Source organism: Phocoena phocoena, chromosome 6 (genome assembly GCF_963924675.1).
Source record: "Phocoena phocoena chromosome 6, mPhoPho1.1, whole genome shotgun sequence".
Lineage (NCBI taxonomy): Eukaryota > Metazoa > Chordata > Mammalia > Artiodactyla > Phocoenidae > Phocoena > Phocoena phocoena.
In genome coordinates, this window is record NC_089224.1 from 113,075,194 (window position 1) to 113,099,484 (window position 24,291).

The 24,291-nt window shown below is 60.4% G+C and overlaps 1 protein-coding gene across 3 annotated transcripts in view; it reads left to right on the top strand.

Moving 5' to 3' along the window:
* The first annotated feature begins 8,205 nt into the window (after positions 1-8,205).
* VAV2 (vav guanine nucleotide exchange factor 2) overlaps positions 8,206-24,291 on the top strand; it is a 176,324-nt gene continuing 160,238 nt past the window's right edge. For all 3 annotated transcript variants that reach the window (XM_065879820.1, XM_065879821.1, XM_065879822.1), the window contains exon 1: positions 8,206-8,409. In XM_065879820.1, the coding sequence (XP_065735892.1) occupies positions 8,206-8,409 (204 nt within the window). The remainder of the gene's footprint in view (positions 8,410-24,291) is intronic.

Genomic DNA, 24,291 nt, shown 5'->3' on the forward strand with positions numbered 1-24,291 from the left:
CTATTTTTTTTTTTTGTGGCACGCGGGTCTCTCACTGCTGTGGCCTCTCCCGTTGCAGAGCACGGGCTCCGGACGTGCAGGCGCAGCGGCCACGGCTCACGGGCCCAGCCGCTCCGCGGCATGTGGGATCTTCCCGGACCAGGGCACGAACCCGCGTCCCCTGCCTCAGCAGGCGGACTCTCAACCACTGTGCCACCAGGGAAGCCGTGGTTTGTTTTTTATGTTGAGATATAATTGTATAAAATCCACCCATTTAAAACACACAATTTAATGGCTTTTAGTTTATTCACAGTTGTGCAACCATCACCAGAGTCAGTTTGAAAACATTTTCATCTAAGGAGACCCTGTCCGGGGCTTCCCTGGCGGTCCAGTGGTTAAGACTCCGTGCTTTCATTGCAGAGAGCGTGGGTTCGATCCCTGCTGGGGAACTAAGATCCCACATGCTGTGTGGCGTGGCCCCAAAAATAAAAATAAAGAAACCCTGTCCCCATCAGCAGTCACGCCCCATTTGCCCACGTGCCCCCAGCCCTAGGCAACCACTAATCTACTTTCAGCCTCTAGATTTGCCAATTCCGGACATTTCCTACAAATGAATCCCGTAACGTACGGCGTTTTGTGTCTGGCTCCTTTCGCTTAGCGTAACGTTTTCTAGCTTCGTCCACGTAGTACCACGTTCCAGTGCTTCATTCCTTTTTGTGTATGTGTGGCAAAATGCACATAACATGGGATTGGTCATTTAAACCGTGTTTAAGTGCACAGCTCAGGGGCACTAAGCACGTCCACATCGCTGTGCAGGCATCACCCCCATCCATCTCCAGGACCTTTTCATCTTCCCAGACTGACACTCTTCCCGGTAGACGGTAACGCCCCTCCCCCAGCCCCTAGCAGCTGCTTTTCTGTTTTCTCTTACTACAGATATACTGATTCTGGACATTTCATATAAATGGAGTCATATAACTTATAACCCCTTTTTCACTCAGCATAAGGGTTTAGAAAGGAGTTCATCTGTGCTGTAGCAGATGTGAGAATCTCATTCCTTTTTATGGCTGAATAACGTTCCATTCTAGGGATGGACCGCATTTGGTTTCTCCATCATCCGTGGATGGACATGGGCTGTGTCCACCTTCGGCTGTTGTGAGTATGTTGCTGTGTACGTGGGTGTTGGCCAGCTTTGTGGGTTAGAAGGGTCGCTCCTGCAAGGGGTGGGGTGTCTGCGGGGGTCAGGTGGGGGAGAGAGACTAGAAGGGCACCTCCAAGCCTTGGGGAAGTGCGATGCACAGCTGCTCTCCTCAGCTCCCGGCACGCACGCTGGAGGAGGCTGCTTTTGTTACAGTTTCCTGGAATAGGCAAAACTTGCCTGATCCTGACGTGATGGAGGAGAAAAACCTCCATCGTAACGTCTTTGCTTTCATCGATGCAGTGAATGCCAGCCCCAGTGCTAAATCCTTTCCATCCACGATCCCAGGGAACCCCCGCCGTGGGGAGGCAGGTCTCATGAATTCACAGGTGAGAAGACAGAGGACGTGTGCTTTCTGCAATGTCACACCTGGGGGAGCGGGGCCAGGCTTCAGACAGACCCCACGCTGCCCAGCATGACTGCAGCCACGAGCCACGTGTGGCTTCTGAAGTCTTGAATGCGGTTCGCCTGACAGAGGAGCCGAACTTTTAATTGCATTTAATTTTAATGAACGTAAAATCGGATACTCAATTCAGTTTTTGGAAAACTGTCAAGTATATTTGAAACGACTTGGGTACATGGATGTATTTTTTCAACGATACATTTTCTGAACTGTAAATGCAGATCAAACGTTTCTGATGACAATTTAGTGCTCCTGCTGAAATGTGCCGGGGGTGTAAAATACACACTGGATTTTGAAGACTTTAGCGTGAAAAGTAAACTGCAAAATGTATCATTAATAAGTTTTCAGGTTGGTTACATGTTGAAATGGTAATGTTTCAGATAGGTGGATTCAAATAGAATGAATTATTAAAATGGATTCCACCTACAAGGAGCTATCATACAGCCATAAAAAGGAATTTAGTACTTCCTGATAGACACGAGTGAACCTTGGGATTATGCTGAGTGAAAGAAGGCCATGCATTACACGATTCCATTGATATGAAATGTCCAGGACAGGAAAAGCCATGGACACTGAAAGTGGATTAGCGGTTGCTAGGTCTGGCATGGGCAGGGTGTTGGAATGGGGCATGGGGTGTCTTTTTGGGGTGATGGGCACATTCTAGGATTCAGAGCACTCGTGCTGGGGTGCAGAAGCAGGGTCTAGCAGGGTCACACTCCCTTGACTGTGCTGACTTACTGCCCCAGGAGGGCTCCCTCCTGCCCAGGCCAAGGGCAGTATTGAACACCAGGAAGGGCAGGGGCAGACCTGCCCTGACCAGGGCTCTCCACGGCTCTGTGTTCTGAATACCACGGTGTGCTTCCTCCTTTCAATGACAGCCCGAGCTCCTGGCAGCCAATGTCAAGGCTGAGCCGGCCCAGGACCACCTTCAAGGGCAGCGGCACCCGGGCCACCCCTCAGGTCCCATAATGCACCACCAGCCGCATGGGGCTTGGGGCTTCCCTTGGCCAGACTGGACTCCCCCCCCGTCCTTCGCTGAGGTGGCCTGCTGGGGTCACAGTGATGGGGCTCCTGCAGAAATCTGGGACCTGCCCCAAATACCGGCTTCTCAGCCTCACGCCTACAAATGAATTAAGTCTTGGAGACCTTCCCCCCTCCTTAGAGCCTTAAATAACCCTGCACCCTGACCTCACAGGTGCCTCTGAAGAGACCCAAGCCCCGAACAGGGCTCCGAGGAAGCTGCCCGGAACGAGGGGTAGGAAGTGCGACAAGCCCCACTGGAGGTGAGATGTCAGAGGTCACAGTCAGGGGTACAATCCATGGACCATGGCATTTGACTTAATTTTGAAAGTCAAAGCACAAGCAGTGAAAAGTCTGTATTTTGCCTTTTCAAACAAAACGTAAAAAGCCCACACCCCGCGATTCAGTGGGGTGTAATCTGACTCCATGGCGGGCCAGAGGTCTTTTTCTACACCTATGGTTTCCCAGGAAATTGTGACAGCTGAATTTGCATGATGTAGCTACAAATGGAATTTGCAAAATGTGTGTGTTCACATGGTTTGGACGTGAGAATAAGTCCTTCACCCAGTCATGTTGGGAAGAGTCAAAACTTTCACTTCCCCTACCCCGAGAACAAGGCCTGTGCTTAGTAAATGCGTTCTGGGGGGAGGATGCAGGAGGGATGGGTGGGTTGGATGGGTGGAGGGATGGAGGGATGGGTGGAAGGATAAAGGAGGGATGGACAGAGATGTGGGAGGGATGGGTGGACTGCAGCTTCTGGGGAGGGCCTTTGCAGGAGAAGCTCCCAGCACGTCCCTGAGTCCCTGGCTATGGAATAAGGGCCCTGTTGCGAAGAAGCACTGAGACCTCGCAGCAGCCCTTGGCATTCTGGGGGAAACCTGGTTGTCAGAGGAGGCCTGTGTGGAAAGGAACGGTCTGGGATGTTTGGATGGGCAGAGAAAGCTTCAGGCAGAAGAAGCAAAGTCCCCAGCAGGAGGCATTGCAGGAGACAGACTTAGGACTCAGACGAGGGCTCCAGCCCTGCCTCTGCCCAACGCCTAACCTCAAGCTCCGTGACCATCCGCTAACAACAGAATAACAACGCGCATGGCCCGGAGCTGGACGGTCATACCTTGCGAGGCAGAAGTGGGGCGGCTCCCACGAAGCGGCCCCAGCCTGTCGGCAGACCTCCCTCCAAAGGCCTCCTTTGGGGCCCGCCAGGACCCTGCAGCCACCAGGCTTCCAGGAGCTCGAGGCCGGTGGCAGCACTTCCACACCCTGTCCTCCTTCAGCTCAGACACAGGCTGCGTCCCCAGCAGCCCCTTCCCGGCCAGCTCTGCTGCTGCTGGCTGTGCTTGCACCCATTTCTGCAGTGGGTGTGTGCGTGCTGGCCTTTTAAGGCTGTTGCAGTCAGGATCTCCGTGCTGAGTCAGGATCTCCGTGTTTTAGACACCACAGCACTTTCCCGTCTCCTTGGTCTCCTGTCCACCCAAACCAGCATGTCGACCGACAGCTTTCGGTTCCAGGCATGGAAACCCTTTGCAACAGCAAGATTTGGGTGCGTGAGCAGGTGCCGGGGAGGCTCCTTTGCACCTTGCTGGGTGATGCTGGGCGGTTCCCAGCGTGCTCGGTTTCTGTGTTTAACCACCCAGGGCAATGACTCTTACTCTCACCGTGAGGCTTAACGGAGGCCAGGTGACACATACAAAGCCCTCAGGCGAGCCACGCAGCACTTAAGAAATGGGAGTGGCTATTAGTCGTGAATAGTTCGAATAATACGCTAAGTCAGTGCAAATCTCACAGGGTGTAATGTTATAGATTCACATAACAATGGTGAGATATGCTACAAATCAGATTACATAGCCTATTTTTTAAACCTTTGTATCAGTTTTACCCATTTCTGTGACTTCTACGAAAGAAGATAGCTGGATTTTAAAGTCGTAGCTGCAGTGCTTTGCTGACCTGTTGGTTTATTTATTTGGCATTTCAATTTTTTTTCTTTTGGCGGCGCCACGCAGCTCGCGGGATCTTAGTTCCTGGACCAGGGATTGAACCCGTGCCCCCCACAGTGAGAGCTCGGAGTCCTAACCACTGGACCGCCAGGGAGGCCCTTATTTGGTGTTTCACTTAACGACTCTTTTTTGACTACCTACTGGGGCTGAGCCCAGTTTGCAGTGCTGGGAGTGAACTGGGGACAGGACAGAGAGGGTCCCCTGCTGCCACAGAGCTGACGATCTAGAGGGATGCGACCAAGCAACAGACACCGTGGCGGAAACTGCAGAGAAGAATGAGTCTCATAGCGGGAGAGGGTCAGCAGAGGAAGTGAGGGTGTGAGCCATGTGGCCATCTGGGCAAGAATCCCGGGCAGAGGGGTGGCAGGTGCAAAAGGCCCTGAGGTGGGGGCACCGCTGGGCGTGGCCGGAGGGCTGTGGGAATGAGGTCATCCGGGGAGGGGATGCACCACATGGGACCTGCAAGCGATGAGATTTGATTTTATCTCTGGTGAGGGGGAAGCCACGAAGGGCCCCCCGTCCGGGCAGGAGGGTGACGGGGCCTCACCAAGGTTTCACTGGGTCCTTGCTGGCTGCCGAGGACAGACTGAAGGGGGCAAGGGTGGCGCAGGGGGAGGCTCAGGGGCCCAGTAAGTGGGGGCCTGTGACCCTCCTCCCTCACTTTGGGGTATGTGACTTCCTGCCCCAAGGGTTTCATCTACGCCACTGAACTGGGACGCCCAGCTTCCCGCCTCTCCTGTGGGCTGTCCCGGTGCTTCCTGTGGGCCTTTCTCACTCGTGGTGCCAAAGGTGGGCCAAGCTGAGAGCCATCCCCCAGAGGGTACCGTTCACTTGTGGCCTGCGGGCTCCTCTCCAGGGTGCCACCTCTATAGAATGTGATGGGAATTGCGCCCCCTGGAGGTGTGCCGTGGGCGGTCCCGGCAAACGGCTCTGAGTCTGAGAAGACGTGGACGGTGGTGGGATGTTCTGCAGCGGTGTCCCCCTTCCTGACATGTACTCGGAGTTGATACAGTCTGCACCTGCTCACGACACCCACGCCAAGTGTTTGGAGGACGGTTCCTGTCAGGTTCCATTCATGCAGTCATTCATTCACTCGCACCCAGCCACCCTGCGGAGCCTCCCCCAAACCCTGTGAGGTACACAGGTGGGCCTGTGGGATCAGGAAGGTGTTGTGATTGGCTAACACACAGCAGTGAGGCCTGCGTCTCCTGACTTGGCTATGCTCCAGGCCAAACCTGATCTTCCGGCCGCTGGGCAGCGTCCCGCCAAGGGGCAGCCAGGTGGTGACAATGCCCTCTGCACCCACCAGGGGGCAGCAGACGATCATCGGTGCTGATGGCTGGAGCGTGGCTGGCTGCCTGAGTCCCAGCCCGGGCTCATCCTCTAGGTTGGTGCCCTGTCCAGGCAAGAAGGCCAAGAACAGTGAGGACACGAATAGGGTGCCCCATTCTGCCCCAAGCACTGTGCAAAGCACCTGGATGATTACTTCTGTTCAGTCCTCACCAGCGATTCTGACGGGATGGGGCGCTCCCCATTCTACAGAGAGGGAGGGGGGTCCTGCCAGGGGAAGGTGCCTGTGCAGGCTCTGGGGGCGGGGGTGGCTGGAGGCGCCGGGAGTCAGGCTCTGTCCCCCACTTTGTGACTTCTCGGGGTGATGCTAGAAGAAGCCGCCTGCTGCCGCGGGGTCATCTCCTTTTGTCTCCGGCAAGGCAGGCTCGATCTCACCCGTCTGAGGCAGGCTCCTTCCTGTCCGTGTTCAAGAAAGTGCCACACCCGTTTCCTCGGAGGAAGGATGCCTGGACAGGAACTTGGAGCTCACCAGTCACTTGGCCTGATTTTACTCCTGCCAGAGTCGGGGGTGTGCCCTGGGAGCCCAGCCCCTCCTCCGCTCCTCTCTGTGGGCCAGAACCTTGCCTGGGTCCCCATGCTTCCTCCTCAGTTTGGGAAGGGGCCAGCCTGACTCTCTGCAGAGGCCACTGCCCAGAACAGAGGGCTCAGGGGACCCTCACTGGGCTCGCAATGAGGTGGGGTGTCACCCTGCTCTGGCTCCTGCCCCAGGAATGCCAAAGGAAGAGGGGAACTGGGCCATAGGGGCGGCTGCCGGGTGCTGCCCCAGGGTTCAACCCAAGTGTGTGGGGATGCCCAGAGACTGGTCACCCCCAGGCTCACCCCATGACTGAGCCAGTCTTAGAGGGGGGATCAGACTTGCCCAGGGTCACCCGGCTGAGAGCCCAGGGCTCCCAACAGCTGAGCCAGGACCCACATCATTTCGTCGCCGGATGGGCTCTTTATGTTCTAGAAGCCCTCCCACTGTCACAGGAGGCCAGAGGACACTGCCCACCCCCTCCCGGAGGGCGTGGCCCAGGAGGGAGTTCAAGGCTCGGTCAGTAGACCCCGCGGCCAGCATGGAGGCGGGCGCTACCCAGGGCCGGGTCTGGCCTCATCTCTTTCCCTCTCTCCCACTTAACTTATGTCACATCTTCCATCTCGGACGCCAGGATTTGCCCAGCTGCGGGTGGCAGGCCTCTGGGTTTCAAAACAGGCGAATCCCGGCCTTTGTGCGAGGTCGGGGGGCTTCCTGAGGGTCCCTAGCCAGCGCACAGGATAGGAAGGGGATCTGGGCGAGTCCCCGGCCCGTGTGCCTCCCGCCTCGAGTTCTCCCGTGGGGACCAATTGGTGGACCGAGAGGGCGCGGGACGACTCCGCGCAGTCGGTGCCCCCGCCAGGGTCTGTCCTTCCCGAAGGACCGTGCAGAGGCCCCCCAGAGCGACAGGGGCCACCTCCTGAGCTCCTCCTGAAACGCAGGAGAGACGCAGAAACAACGACCGGCCATCACTCCACAGGCGAGGTCGCGCGCCCCGGGCGCAGAGCTTCCTCAAAATCTTGGTGCCCCTCGTAGAAGTCGGCGGACCCCGAGCTCCGGCCGCGCCGCAACCCCCGCCCTCTGCAACTTTTGTGAGCGGCAGCCGGGCAGGAAGTGGGGGGGGGCGGGGGCGGTGCCAGGCGAGCGCGCCGGCCCCGCCCCCACCCCGCCAGTGGCCGCGCCCCCCCGCCCCCCGCGCCCTGGAGCGGCTGAGCCGCGGAGTCGGAGCCCCGGGCGTGGAGCGCTGAGCGCGAAGGCGGGGCGAACAAAGCGGCGGCGGCGGCGGCGGCGGCGGCGAGGGCGGCCCAGGCCCCGGACGCGCGGAGCAGGCGACCCGCCGGGCCTTTGTCTCGGGCGGGGCAGAAGCTTCGGCGGCCGCGGAGCGCCCCGAGCGCAGAATGCGGCGCCCGGCGGGGCGGATCGCGGAGCGCTGCGGCGGCGGGCTGCGCGGAGGCCGGCCCGGGGCCCGGGGGGACTTGTGTGTGTGAAGCGGGGGGTCCGACGCGCTGCCCGGCGGCTGCCCCACGGCCGCACGTGGGCGGGAGCTGCGGCGCGCTAGGAGCCGGAGGAGGAAGAGGAGGGACGCGCGGCGGCGCAGCGGAGACCCGGGGCCGCCCGCGCGAAGCCCCGCCCCGGCCGCCGAGCCCCGCGCGGGCGGGCGGGATGCCCCGCGGCCGCTGCACTTCGGCCGGAGCGCTGCCCTGAGCCGGCCGGCCCAGCGAGCGGCGGGCGGGTGGGCGCCGCGGGCGCCATGGAGCAGTGGCGGCAGTGCGGCCGCTGGCTCATCGACTGCAAGGTCCTGCCGCCCAACCACCGGGTCGTGTGGCCCTCGGCCGTGGTCTTCGACCTGGCCCAGGCGCTGCGCGACGGCGTCCTCCTGTGCCAGCTGCTGCACAACCTCTCCCCCGGCTCCATCGACCTCAAGGACGTCAACTTCCGGCCGCAGATGTCCCAGGTGAGGGTCCGGGCGCGCCGGGAGGGGCCCTGGTTTGCGGTCCCGGGACCCCGGTCAGAGCGGCGTGCTCGGGGACGTCGGCAGGCGGCGGGACGGTGAGCGGAGCGGCGGCGCGCCCCGGGCCTCGGAACCGGCTCCTCCGAGGGGCGACCCCGGGAGGCACGAAGTTGGCAAAGTGCCCCAAGCCTGGGCTGCGCCTCCGCCGCCTCCGGGCCCTGCCTGGGACCACCCGCTGCTGGGCCTGCGCCTCCCGGGGTGAGGGGCGCTCGAACCCCGGCGGGGCGCTCACCACTGCCGCCCCTTCTCCCGGGCCTGGGCCCCGGGAAGCAGCGAGTGCACCCCCCCCTCCCCGCCCCGCCGCCGACCACAGGATCCCGCCGAGCCGGTGGCCTCGTCAGGTGTAGGGTCCCTGGCTTCGCGCCTGGTGGCTGGACGCCCTGGAAGACAGGGGCTCGGGGCGCGGCGGGAGGGGCCCGGTGGGGCGGGGAGCCGGGAGCCCTGGGCTGGGGGCACCGCCCCCTCGCCGGCCTCAGCCTCCTCCCGAACCCTTTGAGGGGGGCAAGCAGCGCCAGTCCCCCAGGGTCGCGCGACTTGGTGGGAACAGGAGCCCCTCATGCTTCCCTGTACCCTCCAGTGTGGCCTTTGTCGCGGCCGAGGCGCCTGCGGCTGCTGGGCGGGCAGGAAAATGTCTGCTTGGCCGGCGGGCGCTGCCTTTCGTGGCCCCTTAGAGGGAACTTGGCGAAGACTTAAGCAGAGTGGAGGCTGCTGTCCTGCCCTCCCCCCCGGGTTCCACGACCCCCACCCCAGCACCTCTGAAGGGGCCCTGGGTGCCCAGCGGGGCCAGGGGCCACCCCAGGTCTGGCCAGCACTGCCCGGGAGCAACCTTCCTGCTCACCCCACAGCCCCTTCTTCTGTGATCCTCTGGCCTTCACAAGCCAGTGTGACAGCTGAAACGGGCTGGGGGGAGGGGGATGGAGTGAGTCACTGCTTTTCCAGGCTGGACCGCGTGGCCTCTGCCCTTTGGCTGTGACCGCATTTCCAAGGAGATGGGGGCATTCCCCCCCTTCAGGGAGGATGGGGGTGGCCGGTGACCAAGAAGAGTCTTGAGGGGACGGGGGCAGGGGGCCACCCTCCCACTCCACGGGAAGCGGACGGCCCAGGGAGGGAGCCCTGGCCTGCCGTCTGGTCCCCAGGCCCCACTGAAGCCAGAACTATTCTGGGCCCTCTCAGTGCCAAGTAGCCCAAGTTCCCGGGACCGGGTGCCCTCAGATCCAGTCCTCTCCTCTGCCCTCAGCCCCCTGGGGCCTGGGACATACTTACCCCATTTTGCAGCTGGGGGAACTGAGGGTGTTGGAGCTGCTGAGGGCAGAGCTGGGTCTTGAGCGGGAGTGTCTGCCTTTGGCTGTGAACTGCAGGGGCTGCCCAGGCTTGCTGGCTCCTGGCTGACTGGTAGAGAGCCTGGGGCCCAGGGCACGGCCGGGGGTGGCTGGGGGCGTTGGCTGGGTCCCGGAGCTGCCCCTCCCAGCTGTGTTTGGCCAGGAAGGGGGAGAGGGCGCGCTGGCTGTGGTAGGTGGCCTGGCTCAGCCCCTGCGCTTCCTGGAGTCCCTGGAGCCATCCTTGGGCCAGCAACGCTGACCCGGCACAGTTTCCTTGAGCCCCCCTGCTCCAGCCCCGGTGAAGGGGTGTCGGGGGGCTGGGCGGTAGGGAGACCCTGATGGGCGAGTGTCTGTGTCTTCATGGCCATGTGCTCTTATTGAAACCTGGCACTGTCACCTCCCTGTAGTGGCCGCTTTGGGGGCCTCAGTTTCCCGATCTACGTAATGAGGACAGTAGTAGTGGCTGCCTCATAGCCAGGTTGTGAGGACTCGGTGAGGGGAGGGTAGAGAACATCCTTAGTGCTGCGCTGGATGGACGTTAGAGATCTTATCTGGGCAGGTGCCGCCCCTTGTGTCTGAGGGCTGGTCTCCCCTGCCTGTCCTCTTACGGAGGGTGGGGCTGGTCACACCCATCTTTGTGTGTCTCTTGCCGGCACAGGGATGGCTGGGTTAAGGCACATGGCCCCATCTGTGTATTCACGATTAAAGAAACAATTCTCTTGACCATGTATGGCCGTGCAGGGTTTGGGAGAGGAACGTGACGGTCTGTCTGGGTGGCTGTTCTTTGCTGTCTGGGGAGCTTCCCTCCAAAGAGGAGGGGAGACGATGTGGTCCTCCAGGTCCGTGGTGGTGGCATCGCAAGAAAAATCACAGCTGCCTTTTCTTACCCACCCTGCCCTGAGCTAGTCCTGATTCTGGGAGGCATATGTCACCCCTGTTTCATGAATGAGACAGCTACAGCTCAGAGAGGTCAAGTGACTTACCCCACATCACACAGGTAGTAAGTGGTAAAGCTAAAACCTGGACTCAGGTCTCCCTTCCAGGACTGTTTATTTCAGAAGCCTTCCCTCTGCTGTCTCGCTGAGTTTCTGATGGATGCTCCTGGCCCGCTTCTCAGGGTGTTCACGGTGTGTGTCTGTTTCCATGGGATGGATGGGGTGGGGAGTGCGTGCCTGTTTCCTGGGGGGTCTGGACACTTTGCTGGCAAGTGGGCAGGGCCCTTCCATCTTCCTGCTGTCACTCTGTGCCCTCACGTGGACCCGTCCAGCTCAGAGGCCTTGCCTGACGTCCCCTCGTTCCAGAATGCCGCTCTGGCTTCTCCTGTGACAGGTGACATCCTGTTTTCCAAGTATTGCGCTTCGAGTGCCCCTCCCGTTTGCTGCGTGGATCTCAGCTGGGTTATTGGCCCCAAAGGCGCATAATAGCCACACGCTAAGACTTACTGAGCATCTGCTGTGTATAGAGCCAGGTACTAGGAAGGGTTCACAGGCAGATCCAAGCTGCCCCTTGTCCTGCCCTTCTGGATCTGGTCGGGTGTGCTCTATTTTTTTTATCCAAAATGCCTGGCAGCCACGTTGGGTTTAATTAAAGTAATTCGGTACGGCCAAATCTGCTGACCCTAATGAGACCGCGTGTGTCTGGAACAGCTTCAGTTACGAGGTCCTGAGGTTGCTGATGCCAGCAGACGGCCCTTGCGTTTGGTCTGCAGTCTGAATCTTTAGGGCACCAGCCGCCCAGCCTTTTGCCCCCCCCCCGGCAGGCCTCCTCTCCGTAGAACAAGGCTGGGAAGCTCGTCTGCAGGGACACGGCAGAGAGAGCTCCCCCATGCCCACACCTCCAGCTTCAAGTCCTTCCCGTCCCAGCCTTGTGCCAACGTTCCAGCCTGCGCCCCCCTCCCCTAAGCCTTTTCCATCAGGGTCCATCGTGTGCCGGGCCCATGCTGGAAGACTACCCCTCCTTTTGTCCTGGTTCTTCCTGTAGGAGCTAGTCTAGTGGCTGCCTCCTCTAGGAAGCCTCCTCTGATTTCACTCTTCTCCCATCCTGAAGCGTTGCGAGCCTGGCCCTTGACCCGCGCCCCGCCCCACCGTGTACCGGGTATGTACCTCTAACCCTGCGTTTTCCACACTTTGCTTTAGTAAACAAGCATCCCTCGGAGCCACGCTCGTAGCTCACTGTCCTGAACCCAGGACGGTGAATCCCTCCCCCTCCGGACTGGTGTGAGCCCTCCCAAGGGGTCTCCGGGTCCTGCCGAGCCGGGCCTCCCTTTGCTGCTGTGTCATTCCGGTCCTTCCTTTGAGGAATAATTGCGAGCCCCTGTGCTTCCAGGCAAGGGCCCAGTCCCTGCTCCGAGATGCTTTCAGGTGAGCAGGACACACAGCAGGTTGTTGAGGTGCCTGTGGATGAGGAAGTGGCCTTTAAGTGTCCTGAGAGGTCCCAAGTAAAGGCAGGGGGACGCGGTTCCCGAGGCCAAGGGGTGTGATACCTGGGCTGCCGGGGAGCAGGGACACGGAGGCCGATTCCAGCGGAAACTAGGATGCCTTTTCTTTTCAAGTCAGGTTTTGTTTTTGGTTTTTTTTTAGATTTTATTTATTTATTTGCTGCTTTGAGTCTTTCGTGGCTGTGCGCGGGCTTTCTCTAGTTGTCGAGGGCTGCTCATTGCGGTGGCTTCTCTTGTTACGGAGCACAGGCTCCAGGCACGCGGGCTCAGTAGTTGTGGCACACGGGCTTAGTTGCTCCGCGGCATGTGGGATCTTCCCGGTCCAGGGATGGAACCCGTGTCCCCTGCACTGGCAGGTGGATTCTTAACCACTGCGCCGCCAGGGAAGCCCCAGGTTTCGTTTTAAGTGTGAACATATCTTGACACTCGAGAGTAAGTTGGTGCCCTGCACCCTCACGTTTCCTACAGAAGAAGGTCCCCTCTGCAGCCACAGAGCCACCACCTGAACCCGGGAAACAGCGGGGATGGTGCCGCCTTGGAATCCACTCGAGCTTCAATGCGTGTCTCCACAAATGCCCGTTTCAGCAAATGGTCCACCTGGGGGCTGGGACGACCCCTCCGCCTCACCTTGATTTTCCCGACCTGGATGCCTTTGAAGGTGACAGGCCCCTTTTGTTGCAGAATGTCCCTCTGGGTTCATCTGCCGTTTCCTCGCGTTGGATTCAGGCTTTGCACCCGAGCACGCTGTTGCCTTCTCCTGGCATATCCTGTCTAGTAGGTGGCACGGGTTTCCAAGTGTACCCTGGCTGGGGGTGTTGGCTGTAACCACTCGACGCCGGCGCTGTTTGCCGGACGGCTGCGCCGCGAAGGCCCTCCGATCCCCCTTGTAGGTCACGAATGTTCTTGAGAAGGTGCTTTGAGACAGTGACAGGATCAGTCCTCCCTCCCTCCCTCTCTCCCTCTTCTCTTCCTCTTTTCCTTTCCTTTCTCTCTCTGTCTGCCACTGTGGATTGTGGTTTCCTGTCCTCTTCCACGGATTCTCATCTGTTACCGTCACTCTTTATTTTGACGCTCAGATGGTCTCAGGTTTGACCAGTGGCAACTGCTTCAAGCTGCTTCCGTGTGTCTTTTTGACACGTGGCCATCGTTTTGTGAGCTCTGTCTCCTTCCTGGCACAAGCTATCTGAGCTCATCTTGTATTTTATTTTGTCCAGCTCCGGAATCAGCCGTTTGTGGAAGGAGCTCCGGGTCCGCAGTGCAGAGGCATATGTAGAAACCAGGATCTGGGTGTAGGCGCACCTGTGCTGGGGTGTCTCAGGCCTGAGACCTGGGCAGTGTGCACCGCTGAGTTAACACAGGCGTGTGTGTGTGTGTGTGTGTGTGTGTGTCCCCGTCTATGTGCTGCATGTGTTCACATTTGTACTTCTGTATCAGTGCTGTCAAGTAGAAGATGTGTGAGCTGCATCTGTCTCTTAAAATTCCTGGTGGTCACATTAAAAAAGTGACGAGAACTGTGTAACGTTAATTCTAATAATACGTTTTATGTAATCCATGACCAAGGGGGCAGAAATCAGATCTGTGGGGGTAAAGAAATCATATGCTTTTCGCGCATCAAGCACAGATGTACCCAGAGAAAAGAACAGTACAGCACAGATATACAGTACATCTGTGGTATTAAAATTTCATGCGGGGAGGGCGATTGAGACAATGCCGGGAAAGGCTCCTTGGGGGGGTGATACTGACAAGAAGGTTGAGAGACGCTGATTTCCCGAATATTAGCATTTCCGGGCGGCAGGGTTTGTGGCACCCAGTTTGTGCCGCAGGGGGTGGGGATGGGGGAGGGGAGAGCAGAGGCCGGTGGACCAGGGGTCTCGTCTTTAGCGCTGACCTGCTGGCTGGAGGGTCACCTGCAGGGCTGTGTGGGGCAGGGTCCGAGGCTTGGGTCTGGAGTTGGCAGGGAAGGCCGTCGGGCATCGCCTGCCCAGGCCATGGGTGGGCGCAAGCTGGCGTTGGTGGAACGTGGTTTGTTTGTACCACGTGTGCTGATGACAGAAACCTGGCTTTGGCGTGGGCTGCCGGGGTGGAACGGCGAAGAATGCTGTGTTGGGTGGGGAGTCCGTCGCGAGGGGCGGCTCTCACCTGTCTGTGGTCTGGGCCCTGGAGATGGGGCATCTCCGTGCCGGGAGTGGGGGCCCTGCTACACGTGGGCCCAGGGCCTGACAAGGGTGAGGAGGCACAAGGTGACCTCCCCCCGCCCTGGTGCCTCATCTCAGCCCGTTGCTGCCATGAGGTCCACGTGACCGAGGATGTCGCCTCCCTGGCAGGGCGGTGCCCTCCAGCCCCTGCCTCCTGTCCCCGTGTCCAGGCCACGTCTGTGGCTGCATCTTCCCAGGACAGGGCAGTGCTGCTGGGAAGACGCCCTGCAGCCCTACCGCTGAGACCCTGCCAGGCGGACCTCCCTCCCGACTGCCCCTGAATCCAACTGCTTCTCCCCCGGCACCCAGCCGGCAGCCACCACCCCCTCCCAGAGCAGCGGTGGGCAGACGTTTTCTGTCGAGGGCCAGGCAGTAGATATTTCAGGCCCCGTGGGCCAGACGGTCCTGTCGCGGGTACGCACGTCGGCCCTCACTGTGCCGAGGCAGCGCTGATGATCTGTGAACGAGCGAGGGGCTGTGCACCAACATGTATTCGTGAAAAATGACACGTGAATTGCATATGTTTTCCACGTGTCACGAAATACTGTTCTTTTTCTCCCCAGCCATTTAAAAATGTAAACACCTTTCTTAGCCTGTAGCCTGGATAAAACCAGGCAGTGGGCCGGTTCGCTGCCGCTTGTCTGCTCAGGGCCCTTCCCGGGGCCTGCGAAGGTGTCCTGGTTCCCGGGGCTCCCCCCTCCCTGTTCCCACCGCGCTTGGCAATCGTGTCTCCGTTTGTATCCAGAGCCCTTGGCATGGGCTCCTCAGACAGGAAGTGATCCATGGAACAAAGCTTCCTCACCACTTCCCTGGTGCCAGAAAACGTGCTGAGCCCCGTGGGGATGACCTCCTCTCGTCCCCGGAGCGCGTGTGGCTGAGGCTGTGCTCTCAGCCCGATGAGCTGCCTGAAATGGTGGTGGAGGGGGCCACACTCGGCCACTCGGCTGCCGTGAGAATCCTGGTGCTGACGTGTCACTGGCCTGGCTGAGCCTCGCTCTCCCTGCCTGGAAAGGGGGTGACGGTGGCCACCTGCGTGGGCCTCCCAGCAGGCCCGCTAAGTCTCAGAACACTGCAGCTCCACCCCACGCCCGGCTGGCCGGCTTGCTCCTGCTGGCCGGACCCTGGCCCCGGCTCGCCGCCTGCCTCTTGGGCCAGCTGCCTTCCCCCGTCCACCTGGCCTCACCTTGCCTCTGGCGGCCCAGCTCCTGCAGAGCCTCGTGGGATGCCAGGGGGCCCGGGGGGCTTGCCTCTCCCTCCTTCCCTAGCCCCTGAGCCCCTCCCACTCGGCCCCAGGTAGGGGGAGTGGGGAGGGGAAGGATGGAGGATCCTTGGCCCAGGAGTGGAGGGGCCCAGGGTTGGTGGACCGCAGCGCTGCCCCTTCCTCTGGGGGTGACCGGGGACTCCTGCCGGGAGGGGTCTCACACGCTCTCTCTGCCGCTTCCTTCCGAGGAGCTCCTGGGCTGGATGGGGCAGGACTTGCTGTCCCGTGCGGGGCTGTGCTGGTCCTCAGCAGGTGCGGGTGTTTGGATCCCTGGGGGCAGAGACCTCGGAGGGCTTCGTGGAGGAGGTGGCACTTGAGCTGGTGGTGAAAACTGGACGCCTTTAGGTAACTAAAGGTTGGAGATGGGTGGTTGCTGCAGGGATGGGGCTCTGTGGGGGCAGAAGCTGGGGTGTGGGGGTTCCCACTCTGCCCCCCAGGCAGATCGCTGCTGCCTGGCCATGCCCTGTCCTGACAAACTTTGTTCCCTGGCAGCCCAGCCAGGGCGCCTCCCCTGGGCCTGGGGAGACCCTGTGAGGCACTGGGTTGGGCGGCCGTGCCCCCCGTCAACGGAGAGGTGACAGGCTGGCCTGGGGGCGCACAGCTGCGTAGGGGCCGAGGCCTCTCGCCAATCCGCCCAGGTCTCTTGGAGCCTGGAGTGCGCTTCGCTTCCTTCCTCCCTTCGCCAGCAAAGCAGCCTTGGCACGGTCCTCCGTGGGTGAGCAGGCTGGGGGGCCGCGCAGTGCCTGAGTCCAGATGTGGCTGGGCTGGTTGGCTCGGCCTTCCCCTCACCTGCTCCCAGGCAGCTGGGGGAGAGTCACTCCATCATTTACTCAAAGTCCCATCTGCCTACGGGCCTCGGGCAGAAGAGGCAGAGACCCCTGACCTGTGTCTGACCTTCTGGAGGGGAGACAGAATAAGGGATTCGTGAAGAATTAAGATGGAGAGAAAGACAGCGGGCAGAAGGCTGGTGGCTGGGCTCAGGAAGCCCAGGCAGGCTCCTGAGGAGGGGCAGGAGGGGCCCCTCTGCAGCCTGCTTCCTGCACCTGCTCCCCTTGGGTGCTGTCTCAGCTGTGAGCTGGAATGGGGCGCGTGGCCTGTAAGTGAAGTTCAGCCCCGCAGTGGGGGGCGGCTGCCCGAGGCCGCGGTCTCTGAGGGTTCCTTGTGTGCCCGAGGCCCAGCCACGGGGCCAGGCCAGCTCTGCGCCGTCCGGTTGTGAGCAGCTGTGGCTCCCGCTTCAAGTCTGGGCCGCAGGGCGTGGCATCCTTGTCTCCTCCCGCCCCGTCCACATCCTCCGTCCTGTTCCCGATGGCTGCGTGGCGTTGGCGCCTCCACCACCCGGGGGTCCTGGGCCGCTCATTCTGGCCGAGCTGTCTGGGGGCAGCACTGCCCCACCCTGGATCCGTCTCCCACCTTGCGCCTGGCCTCGTGTGCTGCTAGGCAGTGGGGCGGCCTCCGACTCGTCCCTGGGGTGGAGACGGGTGCGGCGCCGTACCCTCTCGGACCTGGGTTCAAATCCTCGTCGCCACTTCTCGGCTGTGTGCTGTGCCCCACCCCTGCCCCAGCCCCTGTTTCCTCTGCTGTGAAAGGGGGTTTCTGACAGCCACCTCCTGGGGGTTGGCTGAAGACAGAGCAGACAGAGGGGACCCAAAGCTCTCAGCCCAGCATCTGGAGGTGATGTGTGCTTGGAGGGTGTTGCCCACCCCTCCACACCCTCACCCTGGGCAGCCCGGCCCTTTGAAGCCTGGGGCTCTGCTTCTCCCTGTAGATGCCCCTCCCCTAGCACCTGCCCCTGAGCTTGACCCGGGAGAGAGGTCGGGGCAGGGGCGCAGATCTGGCAGGCCCTGCAGACCTGCTTCAGTGCCGGATCAGGAGCCAGCACCGCACGTGTGTGGGATGAACCCCTTGCCCTTTCTGGACCCAAATGGTAAACAGGAATAACAACGTACGGCTGCAGCGGGGGCAGGGCCGTGCCGTGGGTGCCGGCCGGCCGGGATGGGGGAGCAGGGGTGGCCCCCAAGCGAGGCTCCCTGCCTTTGGAAGCTTAAGTGTTGCTAGAAACGCACGACATTTCAGTTTTGTGGGGATTGTTTGTCATCTCTGCAGAGTTTATATAAGGATTTAAACACTTATTTTTATTTATTTATTTATTTTGTTGCCGTACGCGGGCCTCTCACTGCTGTGGCCTCTCCCGCTGCGGAGCACAGGCTCCGGACGCGCAGGCTCAGCGGCCACGGCTCACGGGCCCAGCCGCTCCACGGCATGTGGGGTCTTCCCGGAGCGGGGTACGAACCCGTGTCCCCTGCATTGGCAGGCGGACTCTCAACCACTGCGCCACCAGGGAAGCCCTAAAACACTTATTTTTAACACACCTACTCCTCATTCCCCTGAGCCAACTTAAACTTCAGGCCGTAAATGCTCCTGTCGGTTTGTTATGTTTTGGTTTCAAAGGCAGCGTGCGCACGTGGTGTCCGGTGAGAGCTGGTCCAGGCAGGCAGGGGGCCCCGGCTGCCGGCCGCCTGGCCTCCCATCCCTCCGTGGGCTCGGTAGCCTCCGGGCCTTTCCATGGATGGGGCCCACTCCCAAGTCCCCCCTGAGGCCCCTCCCCCCGAGGCCCGGTTGTCGTCTGTGCGGAGTGGGGGGCACTTGTCTGTCTTGTGCTGTCAGAGGACTTTCTGAGATGCTGCCCCACTGCCACCTGCCAAGTTCATCCGCTTTGCTGGGGGCTTCACGGCTGCGGCAGGAGGGGTGTCTCCCGAGATGTGGAGGGCGGCAGGGTGGGGTGCTGGGGGGCTGTCGCCAGGACCGGAGTCACCTGGCAGGTGGGCGGCTTCGGGTTCCGGATGTTTCTCTGCTCCACGTGTCTCACCCCCCACCCCAGCCCTGCCTCTGCCCGGCCTCTCTCCTAAATGTGCCGTCCACACATTTCCAGCTTCCATCCACATTCGCTTGATGGTCGCATTTGTCTCACAAACGTAGGATGCCGTCAGGGGAGGGGACTGCAGGCACCGTGCTGAGCGCCTGGACGACCCCAGCCCCGCGGTGAGGGGCCAGCGCGGCCCCGTTGGCGGCTGAGGCCCAGAGTCGCTAAGCCACCTGCCGGGGCCACGCAGCTGCGAGAGGCTGGGCCTGGGCTCGCCCCGGCCTTCCTGACCCCAGAGTCCAAGGCCCACGTTTTGCTTTCCTCCCCTCGGGGTTGGCTCTGGCTGGCGGCAGTGTTTCTGCCAGGTTTGGCCTGGTAGGGGAGGCGGGGCTCCGCACCTGGCCTCCGTGTCCCTCCAGGAATGGGGAGGTGCCCCCTGGGACAGTGGTCGTGGGTGCAGCATGGACTGTCCCACCTTTCGGCTGTATGAGGGGTGTCTGGGTCCCGGTCCCTGGCGCACGGGGCAGCTGGAGAGGTTTGGTCTGTTCACGCCCTGCCTCCAGGTACCCCTGAGGTGGTGGAAGGTTCTGGTCCCTTAAGCTCATGACAGTCACATCCTGAGACCCTCCCTCCCTTGCCCTTAAGCTCCTCCTTAATCTACCCTCCACCCCAGAGACTGGGCATCTGTGTTTTCCTCCCCGCTTCGCCCAGCTTATCTGGCTCCCGGCACAGGAGACAGAAACACCCAATAGTCATTTTGGTGAGAGACAAGGAACCTTTCAGATCCGAGCTGTTTTCCTCTATACACGACGGGTTACTCACACATACGGATTCTGAGCACCTGAGCCCCCATCTGGATGCCAGAGGTTTCTCTCCGCCTGAAGCGGTTTTGTTTTTTTTTCACCCCAGGGCTCAAAGGAAGCAGGCGGGAGGCAAGGTGGTGGGGTGTGACCCGGGCCTGCAGATGGACGCGTTCCCTGGCTTCCCCCGGCCTCCTCCCACCTGCCGCCTTCCCCCTCCCCTCTGGGCCTCTGCGTTCCTAGCTTAGAGGGACCAGACGCCCCCATCTCTTGTGATGTCCGGGCACAGTCTGTGTGGTTAGGACCAAAGGCTGGAGCCCTGGCTGTGCCACTGACCACTGTGGGCCCTGGAGCTTGACCTTCACGGAGCCTCAGTTTCCTCCTCTGTAGGACTGGGATAAAAATAGTATCTTCCAAAAAAAAAAAAAATAGTGTCTTCCTCAGCGGGTGATGGATAAACAACATGTGGTCTATCCAGACAATGGGATATTATCAGCCATAAAAAGGAGCACAGCACTGACATCCTGCAACATGGATGAACCTTGAAAGCGTTACGCTGAGTGAAATAAGGCAGACCCAAAGGGACAAGCGTTACGCGATTCCATTTCTATGAAATGACCGGGACAGGCAAATCCACGGAGGCAGAAAGCAGGTCGGTGGCTGTCGGGGGAGGGGTGGGGGGAAAAGGGGGGAGCAACTGCTAACGCGTACGGGTCTGTGAGGGGTGATGGAAAGTTCTGGAACTAGATAGTGGAGGTGGTTGCACAACATGGGGAATGTGCTAAATTTCACGTTATGTGTACTTTTTTGTTTTTTTTTTTTTTTGGTCTGCACCGCACAGCTCATGGGATTTTTGGTTCCCCGACCGGGGATTGAACCCAGGCCATGGCAGTGAAAGCACTGAGTCCTAACCACTGGACCGCCAGGGAATTCCCTACGTTACGTGTACTTTACCAGAATAAAAAAGTAGCACCGCCCTTGTGGGACTGGGAGAACTGCATGAGGAATTCAAGCAGCTCTGTGGCCTGGGACCGCAGTGGCCCGGACACCTGCCCCTGTGTTCTTCCTCCGTAAGGAATGTCAAGTCACATTTGATGCCTGCATTGGTGTAAAGGCAAATATACGAATAGTGTATTTAAATATTTAAATGTTTAAATACTGTCTTCGATCTAAGACACTTTCATGGGCTCTTAGAAGTGCTGGCCCGCAGTGCCGGCAGGTGAGTCAGGCCCGCGTGGTCTTCTCTGGCCACTCCAGGCAGGACAGGGAGGTGAGAGCCTGGACTTCGGTGTGTGTCATTGATGTGTTGTGTGATGCTGGGGAACTTACTTTCCTTCCTCTATAAACTGGAGGTGCTGGTGCTGGCAGTAAGGGTCCTCACCACACTGTTCCGAAAGTTGAACAAGCTCGTGTGAATGGCAGGCTCTGCCCGATGTCCGGGCCATTTTACGCCCCCCTCCCCTGCCGCCCCCCAGTGTAAGGGTCTCAGGCTGGGCCCCAGGGAGCAGACCCCGAGACGGGAGGTGAGCCAGTGAGGCCAGGGAGGGAGGGACGGAGGCCGAGGCCCTCCTCCAGCAGCTTCCTGCCATGGGCACTGAGTGCTGGGGGCAAGACGGTCCTCGAGGGGCACGGCCCGAGGGAGGGGAACCCGGGGTTTCTGTCACCGCTCCTGGGTCCCGGGCCGGGCAGCAGCCCCGGGCACAGAGGGCAGTGCTGGGGCAGGCCCCGGAGTGGCGAGCCCTGGGGGACGTCGGCGGGGTGCCTGCAGCTGCTAAAGGAAGGTGGCTCTTCATCCCGGGTGGGAGATGATGACACGAGACCTTTCCTCTCTCGGCTCTAGGAAACGGCCCAAGGAGCTTTCATCTGAGTCGCTGTTGGCAGAGGGTCTGGAGATGGACCGGGCCCCCTGTGTGTATGGGCAGTAGCAAGCACTGGTTTCTTTCTTCTTTTCTTTTTTTTAAAAATAGATTTATGTATTTATTTATTTTTGGCTGCGTTGGGTCTTTGTTTCTGCGCACAGGCTTTCTCTAGTTGCGGCGAGCGGGGGCTACTCTTGGTTGCGGTGCGCGGGCTTCTCATCGTGGTGACTTCTCTTGTTGTGGAGCACGGGCTCTAGGCGCGCGGGCTTCAGTAGTTGTGGCACACGGGCTCAGCAGCTGTGGCTTGCGGGCTCTAGAGCGCAGGCTCAGTAGTTGTGGCGCACGGGCTTAGTTGCTCCGTGGCACGTGGGATCTTCCCGGACCAGGGCTCGAACCCGTGTCCCCTGCATTGGCAGGCGGATTCTTAACCACTGCGGAGGGCTGGTTTCTGATAACAGTTATGAATGACCTAACAGGCTTGGGAGGAGGAGGCGCTCCGTCACTGCTCGGGGCTCCACGTCAGGTGGGTTGGAGAGCCACCGCTATGGTGGTGTGGGACGCTCCCAGGCTAGGCGGAGTCAGGGGACTTTTCTGCAGGAAGTAACCTTTTAGCTGAGCCTTGAACAAGGAGTAGGAGTCAGCCAGGTTGGGGAGGGGAGGGGAGCCGTTCTAGAACAGGTCGACAACTTCCCAGCCCCCGTTCCTGGCTTGCCAATCTCAGGCCAGGCCAGGCCTGGGTGAGCCACTGGCTCTGAGCCCGTTTCCTCCTTTCTTATTTTCCTCCTGGGTTGCCTGTCCTCTCGTCCTGGCTGCTGTTTCTCTGCAGAAGCCAAGTGGGAACTTGACGCTCACCCCAATGACTGGGGACGTTCTGCATCGGCCTTGCTCTGCAGGGGGCACACTGATGTGGGCGCTGATGGGTTGGGTGAGTCTCACCAGCCATGGGCTGGGACCGTCCCTGGGGTCCCAGGGGATGAGGGGCCCGCTCTTGATGGGACGCCTGGGGCCCTTAACCGATGGCTGGATTGTGTTTCTCTGGGCACATCTTCCTACTCTGGTGGGCTGAGCCCAGTCAGCTTCTCTGGGTCTCTTTCCTATCTGTAAAATGGAAATGGGGGATTTTCTGCACTGCTGCCCACTGCTGATGGCCTCGGGGGCTGGTGCACCTGGAGAGTTGGGTCGTAGGCAGGGATGCTCGGGTGACAGTTCCCAGCCGGGGGCGTGGGAGGGAGCCAGGTGTTCGCAGGCACCTGAGGGCCGTTATTACCTGATGTATGACTTTGACAGGTTTCTTGCTGTCTCCGAGTTTCTTGGGGTGACACCGCTTCCTCCTCCACAGATGGGTTGTGAGGCTGAAGGGAGATGATGCCCGGGGCCTGCTAGCTCCAGACCAGGCAGGGCCCGACACCCGACAGGTGGTGGCCTCTGTAGCTCCATATGCAGAAGGGACTTGTCCTAACCTCCTGTGACCCACGTGCCTTCCTGGAGGTGATGAGGGAAGACGGGCCCAGGGAGCACGGGAGATCTTGGGCCACTTGCTTTGTGCCTGGGTCTCAGTTGGCTCACCTGTAAAATGGGGCCATCATTTCTGCCCCAGGTGCCTCCAAGGGTGGAAGGGAGGAGGGCTCTGGGGCGTCTGAGGTCCCTATAGGGCCGCCTGCCTCTGGGCGTCTGGAGGGGAAGCGCAGGATCTGTGCGTGTGGAATCCTCTTGGCGGGAGCCACCGAGCCCCTGGCTGCGTGAGTCTCTGTGTTCTGGTTGACAAGCTCCCTCTTCCAACACTTCTTAAGGAGGGGCGTCCCGGGAGCTGCGACCATCTCCAGGAACCAGCGTGTGGACGCAGCGTCTGCTTCCTGGAGTGATGTGGGTTTTCTGTGGTATTTGGGAGCATCTCGGTTTCCCTGAGTTGGCTGATGACGCAAGGTTCCTGGAGCATCCCCGCCCGCCGCCCCCAGCACTGCAGGGACGCTGGAGCACTTGGGGATGACCCGTTGAAGGGTCACATGGGGGCAGTGCGCTTCCTGGTTGTTCCCATGGCCGGAGCTGAGGGGTAGACTGTGGAGGACGCATGCCTTGTCTGGAGTGAATAACCGAGTCAGTAAATCCAGGCTGTAAACCTCACCTCCGCGGCCCTCGTGTGTGTGTGTGTGTGTGTGTTTACCGTCTGGCTTATCTCTGCAGTGGACTGTACAGCTGTGCTTCCCGGGAGCATGCGGGCTCATTTCTGGAACCAGGTGTGGGTGTGAACAAAGTCGAATTGGTTTTGTCGTCGGGAGGCCAGGCTTGGTGTGCCGTCGGTGCTGTGCCCTCTCTCCGCCCGTCTGCATCCCTGATACGTCTGGGTGATGCCATCCACCTCCTCTGGGTAGTTTTGGGGCCCGAATCCACTCTCCTTGAAGCGGCTGAGGGCTCTGAGGTTTGGCCCACAGAGCTCTGTCCACCCTGGCTGCTTGGGGGGAGCCCTGGCCACCTCCCGGCCATGGGGCAGGAAACAGGTGGTGCAGGTGGCCTCTGAACTGGGTTCTGTTGATGCTGGAGACCTGTGGCTGTGGCTTGGCCACACCCTGGGCCAGCTCTGGGGCCCCCATCCTGCCCCCTCCCTCCTGTCTGGGCCTCCTGCTGGTGGTGGGAAATGGTCAGCCCGGGCAGGAGACCAGAGTGTCATGGACATGTCTCACCCTGCCCAGTGGAGCGGCTCTGGCCCTCAGCCTTTCTCCCGCGTTGCCATCTGGTGACTTGGGGAGGAGCAGGCCAGCACCTGGGCTGCCTCTTGGTGGCGGTGGACCCGGCCGGGACAGTGCTCAGCCCACTCTGATGTTCCTTGGGCGTGATGGAGTCACCTGTCTTGCTGTGCCTGCTCTGGGCTGCTCCCAGAGCCACCTGGCGACGCTGAGGTGGTCATAATTAGTTACAAGACTGGAGGCAGAGGGCAGCCCCGTGGAGTGGGAGTCACTGTCACCCATTTGACAGCATTGGAAACCGAGGCTCAGAAAGCAGGGCCTTGTCTGCCTTTACCTGTAGGAGATGGAGACAGCATTCCCGTGGCCTCCGCGCTCCCGTGGCAGCAGGGCGCCAGCGGGCTCCTGACATGTGG